The sequence below is a fragment of the Ochotona princeps genome, chromosome 6 (genome assembly GCF_030435755.1).
Source record: "Ochotona princeps isolate mOchPri1 chromosome 6, mOchPri1.hap1, whole genome shotgun sequence".
Lineage (NCBI taxonomy): Eukaryota > Metazoa > Chordata > Mammalia > Lagomorpha > Ochotonidae > Ochotona > Ochotona princeps.
This window is the reverse complement of record NC_080837.1, coordinates 23,405,753-23,423,975: the sequence shown is the minus strand read 5'-3', so window position 1 is coordinate 23,423,975 and position 18,223 is coordinate 23,405,753. Positions and strand designations below refer to the sequence as shown.

The 18,223-nt window shown below is 41.4% G+C and overlaps 1 protein-coding gene across 2 annotated transcripts in view; it reads left to right on the top strand.

Moving 5' to 3' along the window:
* The window catches only part of MYZAP (myocardial zonula adherens protein), an 86,846-nt gene extending 70,188 nt beyond the window's left edge, over positions 1-16,658 (top strand). For both annotated transcript variants that reach the window (XM_004578050.4, XM_058665788.1), the window contains 2 exons: positions 4,908-5,008; positions 15,705-16,658. In XM_004578050.4, coding sequence (XP_004578107.1) covers positions 4,908-5,008; positions 15,705-15,801 — 198 coding nt within the window. In that variant the 3' untranslated portion in view covers positions 15,802-16,658. The remainder of the gene's footprint in view (positions 1-4,907; positions 5,009-15,704) is intronic.
* The last annotated feature ends 1,565 nt before the right edge of the window (positions 16,659-18,223 follow it).

The window sequence follows — 18,223 nt, the reverse complement described above, 5'->3', positions numbered from 1 at the left end:
TCTTCAAGGTCTGAATTTCTCTCCAATACCAACTTTATATAGCCTTCAGAACTTTTCATTTTAGCATTTTGTGTAATTTAGGCCTAGTAATTTTTTTTAAAGATTTATTTATTTTATTACAAAGTCAGATATACAGAGAGGAGGAGAGACAGAGAGGAAGATCTTCCATCCAATGATTCACTCCCCAAGTGAGCCGCAACGGCCGGTGCACGCCGATCCAAAGCCGGGAACCTGGAACCTCTTCCAGGTCTCCCACATGGATGCAGGGTCCCAAAGCACTGGGCCATCCTCGACTGCTTTCCCAGGCCACAAACAGGGAGCTGGATGGGAAGTGAAGCTGCCGGGATTAGAACCGGTGCCCAATTGGGATCCCGGGGCGTTCAAGGCGAGGACTTTAGCCACTAGGCCACGCCGCCGGGCCCCTAGACCTAGTAATTTAAAAAGTCTTACAGTTTCTGTGTCAGAGAAAGGTCTTTGTTCACATTCTGAGTAAAAGATGCAGAGCTTTTGGTTGGACATTTTTCTGTCAGTACTCTGTTTCTAGATTCTGTACTCTTTTTTATGAAAAATATGTGATAATTTTAATGACTATGTTGCTGTTGTTTAACAGGTTGCTTTTAAGATTTTTCTTTAATTGTAGTTTCTAGCAGTTTTATTATGATATATTTGTCTTTGACTTTATCCTGTTTAGAGTTAACTGGACTTCTTTAATTTGTAAATTTATGTCTTTGACATAATTTTGACATAAATTATGTCTTTAATTATTTAACTTTTACTTCTGTTTTCATTATGCTTTCTTCTCTTTGATTCCAGGATTTTTATGTTATATTTTTAACAATTATCCTAGTTTCATGAAGGTCCATTCTTTTTTTGATCTTTGCTTCCCTAATTGTCTCCATTCTTAAGTTCATCAAAAGAGTTTTTTTATTTTTAATTTCAGGTATTACACTTTTCAGTTCTAGAATTTTCACTGGGTTCTTTTGTGTAATTCTTGTTTTACTACTTAAGTGAGTGTAAGCATATTTTCCTTACCTCTTTGATCACAGTTATGATAGCTGCCTTAAAGTTTGTGTTTGAAAATTTCAATATCTGAGTGATATCAAGATTAGTATTGGTTGATTCTCTTTTCCCTTGGATTACATTTTCCTGATGGCTCGAATGTGAAGTTATTTGAGGTTGTAAGCTAAACCTTGTGATACTTTGTTGTACAAACTCTGTTCTGATGAACAGTGCAGTCATGTCCCTGATAGGTAATGTCTCATTTTGCTTCAGTTCCTCAGGCTGAGAACTTCTTTTAGTTTATCCCACACATATGTGTTTTAAATGAGTCTACCAGGGACTTTAGCTGAGTCTGTAACTGAATCTGGGGCTTCCCTCTGCTTCCTGACTTCTTTTGTTGTTGTTTTCTCCTACCAGAAGGTTGACTTTCTGTTGAATTTTTATTACATCTGTGCTGCCATGAACATAATTGTGACACTCTGAGGACAAAATGGTAAACAAACAACAAAATGCAGAGAGAAGTGCGTGTCACTTGCTGCATGCCCCACTTTCCCTCTGAATTACCTTTGTTTGTTATTTGTTGCTGTCAGATTTTTTAAATCCATGTGTGTAGCTCTTATTTGCAGTAGGTGCCACTTACTGAATCCATGTGCTTATATACTAGAAGTACAGCTCTCACTCTTTTACCTGTTTGCTTTGGGATTCCAGACTGGTCTTCATGAAGTTTTATTTTCTTCTGATCCACTTCTTACCTGGGAAACAAATTAATTAAAATTAATCCTGATACTGACCTTTTTCTTAATAGGATTTGGTTTTAATTCCTTGAAATGACATCCATAGTCCTTCCTAACTAATTGCTGCCTACTGTGTAATGTAACAAGTTGCCTTTTTGCAATCTATTATGTTTCCACAATTCTTAACTCTCTTTCCCCTACTTAACTTGAGGAACTGCCATTTTGAGTTAGATGTTTCCTCTGAATATTCTCTGAATCTCCCTGCAATGGCAGTTAACACATTATTCTATTATGTCCTGTTCCGTTGTCTCCCCAGGAGGGCTGCAAATTATGCCATATGTCTAACTTTCAACTAACTCCCCTCACCTAATTTCATGTAATGTCTGACATACAGTAGATTTGCAGTAATTTTTTACTGGCTGTATTACAGTTTCATGAGTATAAACTTTTCATTTCTGTGCATCTGTAGGTATCTGATGCTTGCACACAGAATTTCTACAAAACAGAACAAGGGACATTAGTGTGCTTGTTCACTGTTAACTGCATACCAATTGGTATATCTTTGTCTTAATTGTCTATGTATGCATATATCTATCTATTTGAAAAACACAGGGAGAGAGATCTCTGTCTACTTTTTCAGTTCCCAAATACAATAGTGAAGGCTGGGTCAGCTCAGAGTCTAGAGCCCGGACAGCTCATGTCTCCTACATGGGTAGCAGGGACCTACCTTCTTGGGCCATCACCTACTGCTTCCAAGATGCGCATTAGAAGGAAGCTGGATCAGAAGCCAGGATTCAAGTCCAGGCATTCCAATATGGGATACGGGTATCTCATGCAGCAACTTAACTACTGTACTAAACTTCTCCTTAAACTTGTCTTTTAGGCCCCCTTAACTATAGCTACTAGACTTGATGGTTCTGTAAAATTCTAAGGATTGAAGTCTGACACTTAGAAAAAGAGATGATGATGGAATCATGGGAACATTCAGAAAGCGAGAAGGATCCTCCTGCTTTTCTCTTTCCTTTAACATACTGCTAGGGAAAGGGGTGTGTGTGTACATGTACAAGAGAGAGAATGTTGATGTCTTCCTTTAACATACTGCTAGGGAAAGGGGTGTGTGTGTGTGTACAAATGTACGAAAGAGAGAGAGAGAATGTTGATATTTTCCTGGCAGTAGGCCAGCACTCTTCTTCCGTCGTAAGGATCAGGTGATTGATTTGGAGCCCATAGATCTGTCATAGCTTGTCAGGTGCTAGTGGGTCTGGAATGCATCCCCTTCCTCTACACCCTTTCCTATTTATCACAAGGGATCCACAGACCTTTGCATCATGCAGAATTTGGGTTTGCACCAGAGCTGCTGCTTTGCCCTTTGGTATCATTCATTCAGAGCAAGAGCTGCTGAGCTTTAACCCATGTTCTTTCTTTCAGAACATCTGTAGAGCTTTTAAACTTTCCTGGGTCTACTGTCTTAGCATAGTATCTCCTCTTCAGCTCCAACTTGAAAATAACTTTCATTTTTTTATAATTATGCAAACAACATGCTCAATGTAGAAGATTGTTATACATATTTTAGTGCAGTAAATATTATGTGTGGCCTATGTGCCATGCTTCAGAGAATACAGTCAGGAAGATGATATGGTCATTGTGTCTTTAGAATTTGTCTAGTATTATAGAATAATATGGAGAAGAATTTTTTTAAAGATTTATTTGTTTTTATTGGAAAGGTAGATTTACAGAGGAGAGAAAGATCTTCCTTCCACTGATTTGATCTCAAGCTGGAAGCCAGGAGCTTCCCAGGTCTCCCACATGGGTGCAGAGTCCCAAGACTTTTTGGGCCATCCTCTACTGCTTCTCCAGGCCACAAGCAGGGAACTGGATGGGAAGTGGAGCAGCCAGGACAGTGCCCATATGGTATCCCTACATATGCAAGGTGAGGATTTAGCCACTAGGTCATCATCCCAGGCCCCAGAAAAACTTCTTTAAAATTATTTGAAAGTATTAATACACAGAGATAGCCACTGTGAATGTTTTCTGAAAACATATTTGTGTATTTTTGCCCTTTACGTTTAAGGCACCATCACTTCAGCTGTTTTCATTTTAATATCTTCAACTTCCCTGCTCCTTTATCTTTCATTTCCCCCATGGGGCAAATTCCTAATTCCTGAACATCTAATTATCAACTCATGTAATGTTTGGCTCTGGCCTGAAATAGAGGTATTTGGAAAGCTAATTTTAATCCCAAAGAGCTAATTCTACTTTATGTGTTTGAGATTCTGAATTTTCCACACCTATGAAATACTAATCATTAAGTTATAGAGGTATTTCCCCACTAAATTAAGTTAATGGACTTGCTCATTTTATAGTTTAATGAGGGGGTGTTAAAAGTTGAGCCGCACCTTTAGTTTACAGTGGCAAAAAAAACCTGGTAAATATCTAAACACTCGTCAGTAAGAGACTAGTTAAACATATCCATACAGCAGAATATTGTGAGCCAATTAAAAGTTTGTTGACCTAGAAAAAGAAAACCTTATCAATGTGGAAAGATGGCTTCAACGGGTTGTTAAGAAAAAAGTAGATTATAATGTAGATGAGGGTATTTTGGTTTTGATTGTGTGAAACTGGATGCACGTGCTTATATATACACACAGAAAGCTACCTGTAAGAATATAATCCACCAGCAAAAATTTACATCATTATGGAATTAATTGACACAGTAATGAGTTGGAGCTTTCAATTGACTGGGATGATACTCTGCTGGCTCTGTCTTCAGACCAGAGAGGGTATACCTAAGAAGCCGTTGAACTTGACTGGACAATAAGATGCTGGATTCTATGTTTGGTATACGCTTGCAATGGGGGAATCTCAACTGAACTTGAGCTGTGGTTATGCAACAAGGTGGAGGAATCCACCATGGTGGGAGGGTTTGGGGAGGGGGGGGGAAACCCAAGTACCTATGTAACTGTGTCACATAATACAATGTAATTAATGAAGTAAAAAAAAAAAAAGAATATAATCCACACCTTTCTTCAAAATGCAAGTGCAAGAGATGTTCAGTAGTGCATTATGATATGTCACCATGTCACAAGGGTAAATTAACTAATACACATAATCATACCCATTTGTGGAAGAACATATTTGGCTTACTAAATATGCTTTTTTCCCCCTCATCTCTAGAATAACGAACTACAAAGCAGGCTGGACTATTTAACGGAAACTCAGTCCAAGACGGAAGTGGAAACCAGAGAGATTGGAGTGGGCTGTGATCTCCTTCCCAGGTATTTAGGAATTTCCTGTTTTTAGGTCTCAAATTCTTCTGACTTAGGAAAATACATTTGGGCTGTTATTAACAGAATTGCATTCTTTCTACCAAAATATTTCTGTGAAGCTAAGTGGTGGCTGCTGAGGAGGTCTGATTGGTTTCTGCAGGAGCAGGGCATTGTGCAGGCAGTGGGGATAGCAAAGCAGAGACCTGGAGAAGCCGCTTCAAGAGCCAGAGATTGGCCCTATCAATGAGTGTGTGCATTTCTTCATTAGTTTGCTTGTTCATTCTGAAAACAGCTGGTGAGTCCCTTTCCTATGCCAGATAGTTGTGATACCAGGGGAACATTATTCATTTCCTGGCACAGATGCTGATTATACTATGAGAGGGGCATCCACAGTGCTTTAGTAACACAGACAAGAGAGGGTCCAAATCTTGACCAAAAGTCATCTCCTTAGTACTTTAAAAGAGCACTGTCGAGGACTAGTTCTGGTTCATAAATATCAGATTCAGTCACTAATGGGTGTACGGTAACTATGACCTAGTTTATCTAGTTGCATTCCTGCACTAGAGGACTGTTCAACTATTGTTTTGTTTTGTTGTTAGTAGCAAATTTCCCTCCTAAGTCTTTATTATTTATTTTATTTTATTTTTGATGATGTTTACATAAGGAGAAGGATGCATGCCCATATGTGAAAAGGGTTGAGGAGTAGGAGAAGGCGGACAAGACTATTGTTTCCAATTTTCTTTTTCTTCTTCCTGCATCTGGGGGAAAAGGACAGAGAAGGGAAGAACAGCTTCCCACTTATTCGTTGTCAAGCTGCTGCTTGACACTCCCATGCGTATGTCTCTCCCAGGGGAGATTGGAGCCTGTGACCCAAGAACTTGCTTTAAGCAACTCAGTTACCCTTTGTGGATGCTCACATTTGTGCAGCTTAAAGAGGACAGAAAACAAGTTTATAACTGGGATGCTAATGACATGTGACTTATTATTTAGTGTAATCACAATTACAAAGAGGCCTGGTATGCTATGTATAGAAGGAGATTCTTGGGTAAGTCATAGTCTTTGTATGCATGTTAATAGACATTAGTAGTGCAGACGAATGTTGAATCCTGGGACCCTGAGTGGTTACAGAAAGGAGCTGGTCGCTGTGCCACAAGCTGGAATGGGACTAGTAACTATGCAATGCCTTTAGTGTGACTTTTCCTGCTGAGGTATCAGTTTCCCCACCTATAGAGTGAGCAGTTTGGCCAGGTAACTTGTCAGGATTCTATCAGCTCTAACATATAAGACCTCATTTCTTTACTGGACTTATTTTTTTTTTTAGTATTTGTTACCAGTGTTGTCCCTTTTGTTCATTAAAACGAGCCATTTACCATTCCCAGAAAATTTGCTCACAGCTACATTAAGCTTTTTCTTTGACAGTGTCTTCACTTACATTGCTTGCTTGCTGGTACAAACAAGGCAATTTTTACCATTTTGATATACTTAACAGAAACTGCTAAAAGAAAAAAAGGGCAAGAAAATATAAATAGACTTCAGGTCTCATCAATATGTGATGCAGAGTATATACTGAAAATATAACAAAGAGTGATTGATCATACTTAGGGACCTCTTTGGAAATGTAAATAATTTGGCCATTTCCTTCCATTTTATTTTTCAAGAACCAAGTGGCGTAGTCCACCCTAATTGCCCACATAATAAATCTTGTTTGACTAAGTAGGGTACAAAACTATGTCTGAAACCAATAACTTGTTTGTTTTCTAATTCCTACATTTTGGCTTAAAACAAGCTTTTCAATTTGTATGCCCAAGTTTAGCCTGAAGCAAACTTTTATGGTTGAGTTATGAAACCACAAAGCGGTTTTCATAATGGAAGTGCTGACAGACCCTTAACTTATGGCCACGGTGAACTTGGAAGCCACTTCAGTATCTGAAAGGCAGCTTTTCCATAAATGTAGCATTTGGTTTCCCCTAGGATCCATCTTCACCCTTTAACTACCTGGGTCAATCAGCAGAGGAAATGAAAGCTACATTTCCACACTTCCGAAGAGGCAGAATAATGTTTCATTTGTTTCTTCACAGCTGTCTATTAAGTGCCTACTATGTGAAAGATGCCAAGCAAGTCTGGTGGTGAGGAGTGCAGGATCGTTGGAGAGAACTCAGGGCAACAATTTTCCATCTATACGTCTTGGATTCTCTTTGCTTGGCTTCCTGGAGAGGCTGGGGCTATCTAGGGTTGGGGTGAAGAGGGTTAGTGGGAACTAGGGTGTAGGAATGAATAGAGAAAGGCAGTCTTTAGTCTGCTTTGCAGTAAGATTTTGGTTGAATAAAGAGTTCTGTGATCAGAAACAAATTTGGCCCCTCCTGGTCTGGTCACATTTTAGAGACACGAAGATGGAGATGTAGAAAAAGAAAGTGATTGAGCAGAAGCCAGGCAACCTAGATCAGAATCCGGCCTTCTGAGTTGCTGCAGTACATGTGTAGGCTGAAAATACTCTCCAGAGTTGCGAAAATGTGTTTTGTCTATTCTAACAGAATTCCAGATTCTTACTTGAACTTCTGACTTGCATTTAACTAACAGCAGATTCCAAGGTGTTTTACAGAATATTTTTGAAACATCTTCCTCCAGAATGTTTTTGATTTATCAGAGTATTGAATTAAGCCTCAATTATGCAGGAATGTCTTGTTCTTCCTCTGTGTTCTTCTCCCACAAAAAAAAAAAACAAAAAACAAAAAAACACCTCAGTTTTGTGGTCCAACTGGGGAGTCTCAGCTACCTGAGAGCCCAGCTCAGTCAGCTGCGAGCTGAGCACAGACTTAGACTATTGCCTAATGTTCCTAATCCTCAACTCTTTCATCCTTAAAATGGGAATGAAGATGATGATGTTCTATCTCATTGGGTTGCTGTGAAGATTAGACCAAAACATGTTTGTGTACAAAGCATTGAACATGGTAACTAGAGAGCAGTTAAGCACTTAATAAAAGGGACTTTTTATGTTAACTAAACTATAACTGATATTATGTGTAAAACACTTTATCAAATATAAATGAATTTCAGTGTGCCTAAAACAGTCTTGTTGATGTAATGTTTACAGGTGGTAATTAGGGATTTCATGAAATAGATGGAGAGTCAAGCTTATTGTGTTTCAACATGCACTGGGTTTTTCAGATGAAGGTTCAAAATTTAGGGCTTGAACTCCTTTCAACACTGTATAAAACTCTAGAAGGCCCAATGATAAACAAGATCTCCATCTATTGAAACAACAGTGTCCTCTGTGTGTTCAGGCATCAGACGCACAACTCCTTGTAGAGTACATGGCCTTTCCTACCCATTTGTGCCTACACCTGTAAGTGTTACATGCTGTGCTACTGCTTACAGCACTTGTCTTAGAACTGTTTCATTCTCTTGTCCTCTTGAAAAAAGAACTAAAACAGCCTTTTCTTTACCTATAATGCCATCAATCTCATCTCAAAACCATCCTCACCCATTTTCTTCTGTCCCTGCCAGCAGCATGAACTCCAGGGAATTTCCTAATCTAGTATTTAGTTGGTACTCAATCAATATTTGTTGTGTGAATAAGTGAAAGGTGTGCAACAATTTTATTGCCATGTGATTTATTTGTTTGATGGAAAGCCTTGGAAGAAGCAATTCTTGCTCTTGTTTTACTTTTTCCTCACTCCTACTCTCCCTTCTCATTTCCTCTCTTCCTTTCCCCTGTCTCTAACTTGATGGAGTGTAAGCTTTGGGAGGGTGGGGATTTTCACCCATTAGCCTAATTGCAATCTTGCTATGACCCACTCAGAGCAGTGCCTGGCATGTGGTTAACAATCAGTAGCCATCTTCCTACAACATTCGACAATGATGCAATAAATTACCTTGTTTCTTATCCTTGTGGGACTTTGTCTGCTTGTTCTTTCACTATCTCTGTGCTCTGTCCTTCCACATCTCCTTTGAAGAGACCTCATTGTCCTGGAAGATTTTCACCATGGCAGCTCCTTGTTCTTTCTTAGTTACAAGTAATCCCTTCAAAGCTTGCATCTAGTCTCATACCTTTGCTCCCTCCTCTATGGCTGAATCTCACTTGATGTCTTCTTGATTGTCATACTCACCATATATATAGCTGAGTACATTATTTTTTTTTCTGCAAAGTCAATTCCTCTCCAGGCACATTAAGAATACTGGCTTGTGTTGGCATCAGGTGGGCTGGATCAGGGGAAAGCCAGGCTGGGTTGACTGTTCCTATTAGTGCATGCATAAGCCAGAGTGGGTATGGGTTGGTTGGTCTTTGCTGCAGCATCAGATGGCAGATGTTGGCACAGGGGGGCAAATTCTGTTAAGTTAAACTGCAGAACGACCTGGAGAATGCAAGATCCGGGAGTGGGAGCTGGCCCGTAGGGAAACAGTGAGCATCTCCCTTTGGATTGCTACTCTGAGTGGTTAACATGAGAACCAGGACTGGGGTAGGCATGGCTAAACAGAGTGGAACCCACCGGAAGATGTGTGGGCTGCATAGTGGGGCTGGTTGGGTTGAATTAGGCTTCAGTGCCCATTGACATGTAAGAGGGTTGAATGGGATGTGGGACAGACTGGACCAGTCTGCTGTACATACTGTCAGGCACAGGAACCAGGGCTGGGGAATGACCTGGTGGGGTTATTGTGGGTCGCTCCTACTAGGCTACAACTTCCACTGGTTTGCGTGAGGGCTGTGTGTGTGGTGGGCAGGACTGAGCTGGGCTATGACACTCATTGGTTTCTTTTTTTTTATTAATTATTTTGCATTATGTGACAGTTTCATAGGCTCTGGGAATTCCCCAGCCCCTCCCCCTCCCCTCCCCCCTGGTGGATTCCTCCACCTTGATGCAGTATTACAGTTCAAATTCAATCAAGATTCTTTCCTTGCAAACATATACCAAGCATAGAGTCCAGCTACTTATTGTCCAGATGGGTTGAACAGTCTCTTGGGGAGACTATTTCTGGTCCGAAGTTAGAGCTGGTAGAATATCATCCCAGTCAATTAAGAGTCCCAATATAACATCAACAGCAATTTGCAACATTATGGAATTGACATGGTTTTGGACACTCATTGGTTTCTGTAAAAGACAGGGTTGGAGACAGAACTGACCCAGCAATTGACCCACCACCAGCATGTGTATAAGCTGATTGGGGCAATGGACTGTGTTGGACCCTGTATTGGCAAGTATACACAAGAATCAGGTCTTGGATCACCTCGGATGAGGTTTTTATGGGGTTCCCCCAACTGAATTGCTGGACTCAGAACCCCAACCATGGAGAAAATTGCAGCTTCCATGATCCGACTGTGGAATGCAAGTGTCAGAGTTGGCCCTGTTCAGTTGCTTAGACAGAGCAGTGGACAGCATATCCAGGTGCACATGGAGGATATGGTAATACATTGGAGTCTGCAGAGGACAGCAGGTATCACAATATAGGATGGAGGACAGAACAAATCGATCAACTACCCCAACCAAGTGTTGGCAGTGAATACCTAGGCAAATGGAGAATCCAAGGTGGACTATTTCAATCAGTGGATTCTGGAGAGATTTCATCATGGAGCGGCAGTAATTCAGAACTGATGAACTGTCGAAACTTCATGAGCAGAACCCTCATAGCATGCCCCACAGTGGGGAACCTGGGGTGGTGTTGGGTGGCTGTCCTCCATCCCAAGGTGCATAGGCATTTGGGAAACTGGGTGTTACTTCTCTACTTGTCTCCCACCTTCCCCCAGATACAGGAAGGAAAAAACATAATGTGGAAATAGTGATCTCACCCACCTTCCTGAAGCCCTTGACCCTAACCACCCCAATCAATTATGTAAAAATCATAAAAATAAAAATAATTGCTAACTTTTAAAAATACTGGCTTGGAAGTTGGAAGACCTGAGGGTGATCCCAGGATCTACCTCCTGCTAGCTCTACAATGTTAGAAAAATTCCCAAATTATTGGAATCTCAATTTTTTCCCCTTGGAAAGGAAGATTTTTTATCATATCAGGCCCAGCTAAGTGCTTGCATTTTATATTCTTTTTGTTGTTGTTATTCCATGTTCATGTATTTAAGTTTGCTTTTGTCTTAGTCCAGATAAGGATTTATTGAGTGTTTATCTTTGCAGAGAATGGGCTCTTCATCTCATGTTTTTTCCTTTGTTTTCTACTTGTTAGTCTCTATTTCTTTCTATCTCATTTTTATCACGTCTTTCTTAGTGCTGATGTAGAGTTTGGTTTGTCCTTGTGTTTTCAGATCCTTAAGTACAGCAATGTGTTGTTCACTGGAGATCTTTTTTGCTTTGAGGAGGCACTGATGGTTGCAAACATCCCTCTTAGCCCTCACTGCCTTTGCTGCATCTCCTACATTTTGGTAGCTGTTTCTGTCTTCCTGTGACTTGAGACATTTTTAACTTTGCTTTTTAATTTCTTCTTTGCCCACTGGATATTTGCAAGTAAGCTATTTGATGCCTGTGCATTTGTGTCTTTTCCAAGGTTTCCTTTAATGCTGATTTCTAGTTCTATGTTTTCCTGTTTGTGCTGATGCCTGCCCCACTTTCCCAGTTATTTTGCCAGGATGTGGCAGTCACTTCTGTTCCTAGACTCATTCCCTCATCCTTTCCTTTTCCTTTCCATTTCCGTTCCCCTCATGGTTTGTATCACACCCTCCCATCCTACTGGCCAAGCCTATCCAATACTGATGTTACCTTATGTCAATCCTACTCAATGCTGTTTGCTGCCTCCATTGGCTCCCCAGACCCTTCCACTTTGTGAGACATCTTTGTGACACAAATTTCTCTTGAATGAGGATCTCATCATGGAGAAGGAGAGAGGAGAACAGTGAGAAAGGAATCCCTGAGTTCAGGAACTTTTAAACATATGTTTTTTAAAGGCTCAGCAGTGATAGGCGTATATGAAAACCATTGAGGACCATTTTAGGTCATGTAGCCTTCATTTACAGAGAAAAATGGAAAACCAAAAGGGGAATAAAAAAAGTGACTTTATATTCTCCTGCCATGTAGTGAAACATGCTTTCCAGCAAACTCATAAATCACATCTTAATAGGTGCGATTGATGAAAAATATTCCCCATGGTAATAACTGCCCGGCACATAGTAAGCGCTTTAAAATGCCTGCATTTTCGTATTTCTGTTGCAGAGACCAGGGCACAAAGTAGCTTTTTGTCAAAGCTTTATGTACTGATTCTGCTATTGTTTCCCCTGGGGAACTGCCCCTTTATGGATTAATAAAAGGTTAACAATCGCTTGACGTGTTAAGGAAAAATGGTTGCATTTCAGTTCTGCGGTTGAAATGACTTCGTGTTCTTAAAATCCTGTTGTTCCCTAGCAGTGATCAACTTCATAAAATGCCTTGTTTCTTTTTTTGAAAGGTGGAGATACCAGAGCCTGTTGTGGAGACCCAGGTTTACCTTTTATAAATATTTCTGCATTTTATGGGCTTTTAGGATATTCTCTCTGGAGACCATTTCTGTTCTGTGGAATTTTCACAGGCACTGGCACAACTGCCATCTGGCTTCTGCCCCTGCCACTCTGCGAACCTGCCTGGTTAGCTCCCTGTGGACTCCCAATGGTTAGGTCCCCTAGATTCCTCTCTGTGGCAGGTGACACTGTAACCACTCACTACTCAAAGCTCCCTCAGCCTCTGGTTTCTGTTGTTACTGTATGTGGGGCGATAGTGACATGCCTGGTCCATGTGAACAGCCACAAATAGGCCAGGAAGATGATTGGGATGTGGTTTTAACCCTCAAAGAGATGATGCCCAGTAGGAGAAAAATGTGTAAAGTGATAGGTGTAATGAGATGGAACCAGTGTTGTGTTGGAAGCCTGCTCAAAAATAATTTTCAAGGTATATATGTGGTGAAGGATGAAAAGTTTGGGGGAGATATATTTAATTATCTGGATGGAGACAAAAAGTTTAAAATCTCATTTTTCTTCCACCTCCAAATTCACTTGTAATACATCCTGAACTGCTTTGTGAATGTTTGGACATGAAAAGTTAGGGCTAAAGGAAGGTGATATTTTAATTTGATATGCACATTTGGCCACTACGTTAGTTAGGGAAAAGATTGTAATTGCTGTGTGTATGAGACAACCCACGAGTTATCAATGGCTTTAGCTCTGTTAAGATTCACTTCTTTGGCTCGGCATGATAATCTAGTGGCTAAAATCGTTGCCTTGTACATTGCGGGATCTCATGTGGGCGCCGGTTCTAATCCCTGCTGCCGTGCTTCCCATCCAGCTCCCTCCCTGCTTGTGATCTGGGAAAGCAGTAGAGGATAGCCTGAAGCGTTGGGACCCTGCACCTGCATTTGAGACCCGGAAGAGGTCTGGGCTCCTGGCTTCAGATTGGCTCAGCTCTGGCCATTGCAGCCGCTTGGAGAGTGAATCAGTGGATGGAAAATCTTCCTCTCTGTTTCTCCTCCTCTCTGTATATCTGCCTTCCCAATTAAAAAAAAATAAATATTTAATAATAAAGAAGAGAGAGATTCACTTCTTGTGCCCTAGACCAAGGTGTGCTAGTTAAAGTCCTTGATCCACAGAGCTTTTCAGGAACCCAAGATGCTATAGTCCTACCTGGGTTTGGTGTTCTCCTGGCTCCTTTCCTGAAGCCCATGTGTCTAAGAGAGGAGGAGGGACCATGGAGGATGAAGTAGAATTTTGAATAGGTGATAGTATAAGCTATGGAAATAACAGAAATTGTTTCTGCCTATTTAGTCACATGTTAGCAGGGAAATGTCATTGAGTTTTGTGTCCAGGAGGGAAGAAAATGAGCTATGTCTCCATCTTAGTCAATCCTGCTAATTCTGACTCCCAACTATCCCTGCCTTTTACCTGCTACTTCATTTCCAGTACCACTGCTAGGATTGATGCTTTCAGAATCTCTCTTGTTCTCTACATAATGAGAATTTCCTAACTAACCCTGCAGTCTATCTTCAGTCATACCATAGGAAGCCAGCTACAATTGAAGCTGCAGCATAGCCCACCCCCCACTTGATTAAGTGTGACTAGAGTGTGTCTGAACTCGGTAGGAAGGCATGAAGGTGCTGCCCTCAAGGGCCTCATCCTCTGCTTCTTCCTTGGGAACACTTTGCTTCAGTTGAGTGGAATATGCCTCCATTCCACACCCCCAGACTACATTCATCCTTCTTTGCTTTGTGCCTATTTTCTCTTCAGCTCTGACTCCCATAATCTTTGCCAGCTTGATGAGTGCTAGGCATCCCTCAACATTCACCCTCTAATTGTCAGTTTCTGAGTACCAGTATCCTGAGCATACTAAATTGTTCTGCTCTCAGTTGGCCCAATATGTGTTCATTTTTGATTGTTAAGGGTCCCGGCATGAAAGGGAGACTTAAGAGAGTTAGAGGGACTGTTTATAAATATCTGGGCAGATGTGAGGGAAGTAAAACAAAGGAAGATGACAGAATCTGGAGCTCACAACAGCCTATTTGTGTTGCTATAGCAAAATACCCGAGGTTGGGTCCTTTAAAAAGAACAAAACGTACTTAAAGCCTCAATTCTGGAGGTTAAAGAGAACAGAGCTGGCATCTGCACAGTTCCGGGAAATGACGTCACAGTGCTGGGAGTATGTGTGGAAGAGAGACAGGGGATCCTAGGGAGAGCCAGACAGTGAGATACCAGAGAGGGGTGGAGGGACCCACTCTGCTCTTTTTGTTAACAGCCAGGTCTCAAAAGGACTGATCCAGTCCTATAAGACCTTGCCTACTCCCTTGGTACAGCGCCAGTCCGTCCGTCAGGGCAGAACACCTGTGACTTCTTTGTCTTCAGTAGGCGCCACCTTTCAGAGGATTCATGACTGCCTACTGGAAACCAAGCTTCCAGTACTTGACCTGCGGGAAACAAACCATGTCCAAACCATAGCATCCCTGTGGAGTCTTGAGAGGGAGAGAGCTGGCAGGAGAGGACAAGCAGAGAGCTGCCTCTGTGGCTGTGGGGAGAAGGGTGGAGTCAGTGACCCAGCTGCAGCCTGGCTGAGAGGGAACCAAATCCCTGACCTCTTCATCCTCCCATTCGAAGCTAACAGAGCAAGGGAGCCGTTGGGTGGTCACCTTCATGGCAGATCCCCAGAGCGCACAGTACAGCAGAGGATGGAGAGAGAAGACCTGAATGAGCCAGGAGAACATGATCAGCATAGCTCTTTATGTCTCTAGGACAGTAGAACCATGTATGGATCTTGCCAATCAATCCCATTATGAGGTTCTTTAGTGTGTTTTATATTGTTTTACAAATCATTGATGTCTAGGACAGCTTTTAAAAGTTGCTAAAAATAATGTTCCTGTTGTAATTCCACAGAAACAACTTTTTCACAGTTCCAGGGATGTCTAAGACCAAGCAGTACCTTTTAGCTGTGGCCTTCCGTGGCAGCGTGGCTGATGGCTGCCTCTGGGGTCTCTCTGATATGGGCACTTATCTCATTCTTGAGGACTTCGCCCCCAAAGGTCCCACCACCTAAGCAGTTCTACTCCGAAAAGTAGGATTTCAACATACACATTTTGGAGAGCATCACTACTCAGTCCATTGCAGGTCATTTTTGAAATGTTGAGTTGAAGCCTTAAGTCATTTGATTATGATCTTTTCAGGTGCTGAGAAATTATTTCCCAGGGTTATCTTTCCATACGAGCAGTGTGGAAAGCTTTATTTCATCTTCCTAATCTGCCTTTTCTCCTTTCTCAGCCCAACAGGCAGGACTCGGGAAATTGTGATGCCTTCCAGGAACTACACCCCATACACAAGGGTCCTGGAACTGACCATGAAGAAAAACCTGACTTAGAGATGTGCACTTCTTACAAATGGAGAGGCCTCATAACCTCGTGACTTCAAGTCAGGACAGGGTGCCTGTTCTTTCCTTATTTATACAGTATAAGCACAAATGGAAATTGCTGGAGTTCTGATCTGCTTCTAAGACGTGAGGGAAAGTGGAGGTAGCAAGGACAGGCAAGAGACCGGTGAGTACACAAGGTCGTATTTCAAACACCCAAAGGATCCTGCTGCCCTGCCTCGTGGCTTGCTTCTGTGTGGCACTGAAGTCTCTCCAGAATTCCCCCGTAATTTATCTTCCGGTTTTCAAAGCTTCAGTTGGGTGAGGCAAGGGCAATAATTTGAAGTTTCATGTTATTCACACCAGGATCATTTGTTACAGCATGAAGATTTTGTTTACCCGTAAAAGTATTAGGGGTAGGGTTTCTCTGGCAGAGGGAAGCCTGCCAGTCAAGAACAGGGGCATCCAAAGAAACTTGAATGTGGGACAAGCATTCCCTGCAGTTCTTTCCTCTTGTTCCCTAGGAGTCCTGTGGCATTGTGGGAGCCTCAGTTACAGACTTGTGTGGACCAGGCAAACTTCACTCTTGTGCATTAATCCTTTGGTTTCATTTGTGCCTAGTATCTTTACTGGGTCAACTGAAATCACTGTATTTATTTAAACTGTGATTGGTTGTTTTTGCTTTGTTTTTTTTTTCTTTCTCACTTCAACTTAAAAGACTTTCCTGTGTTCTGGAGATTTCATCTTTTAATTTTTTCTGTATCATTCTGTGTTTTTGTCCAATGAATGAATAATCTTTCACACACGCTTTTCTTTGATATTGTAACCTACAGCACCTATGTTTAATAAAAACCATATATTTTGTTCTACTACTGTTTCTCTGTGCAATCCATGGCCATGTAGAAGGGGTAGAGATTGGATCAGCCCTGGAATGAGTATCCAGGTCAGATCACAGTGATCTTTCAGTCAGGATACTTCATAGAAGCATTTGTAAATCATATCAGAATGTATGTGTGTATGTTTCTTTTTAATTCCTGGACTGTATTTACTTAGCTAGCATTTTGTGAAGAGTAAGATACGTTCATGATCACGTAATACAAAAATAGTTCTTTTAAAAAAAAATCTCCCTTTGCCCCAAATCCCTACCCTTTACTCACCCCTTATCCTCTGAGAGAGAGAGAGAGAGAGAGAGAGAGAGAGAGAGAGAGAGAGAGAGAGGAAGAGAACAATTAAGTTGAGTAGATCACCATGAGTAAGGATAGTATAAAGAGGAAAAGGCACATTCTGGAGTCAAATTTGTGTTTAAATTCTGGCTGTGGAACCTTTGGCAAATCATGAGAATTCTTCATATTTATTTCATTCTCTAAAATCCAGGGATAAGCACATCTGCTTGATAGGCTGATGTGAAGGCAGAATGGAGTAACTGGCCTCGGGGCCTGGTGCAGGCTGGGTACAGAGGCCTTGGTTGCTGTCATTTTCCAAGTTTGTTTCTGCTCCCTGCTGACTCTCACTAATGGAGGTGTTGCAGCAGGGGAAATCACCCAGTGAGAGTGTTTAGGGGAAAGATAGGCTTTCAGTCCAGGAGGTAGGGAAGCTGGACTCAAATGAGGAGGGCTGGGTCCCTTGGAGTCCCAGCGTACCTCGAGATGCTGGTCTGGAAGCAGTTTCTAAGAGTGCAAGTTTTAATGAGACCAAGGCAGAAATGAAAACAATTTTGCAAACACTTCTGCATTTCTGCTTCTTCTCTTTATCTCTCCAAATAAGCAAGATAAGGAAAAAAGGAAACCTTAGTAATTTTAAGTTTAGAGAATATCAAATGTCCCTGTACAACCGGGGTGGTGTGTGTTTTGAAATGTGCCTTCCCCATGTGGAGAGTTCTAAACATTATTTGAACTATTCCAAAAGACCAGGAAAGAGTTCCTAAATTATACAGACTGAAACTGAGAGATAATCCTTGTTGATCCTTTGTCAAAATTAACTCTAGTGACCCCTAAACTTCCCTCTGAAAAGAGAGGCATTCATCAATTCTTTGTGAGCACAGCTATTACATAGAATTAGGGAGGATTAACTCTACTATTACATGATACGTTTATCTCCCTGAAATAAAAAGCAGTGTATGTAAGGGTTTGTTTAATTAAAATTTTAAATTTATTTTCATTTTATTTGAAAGGCAAGGAGACAGAGAGGTCTAACTCCCAAAGTGCCCACAACAGCTGGAACTGAGCCAGCCTAACCCAAGAGGTGCCGACTCAATCTGATTTTTCCACATGGATTGTAGGTACCCCAGTACTTGAACCTGCTGCCACTCAGAGAAAGTGTTAGCAGGAAGTTGGATTGGACATGAAGCACCTGGGACTCGACCAAGCACTCTTATGAAAGTATCCCAAGTGTTCACTTAACTGCTGCATCATGATGTTACACACTTTCTAAAATG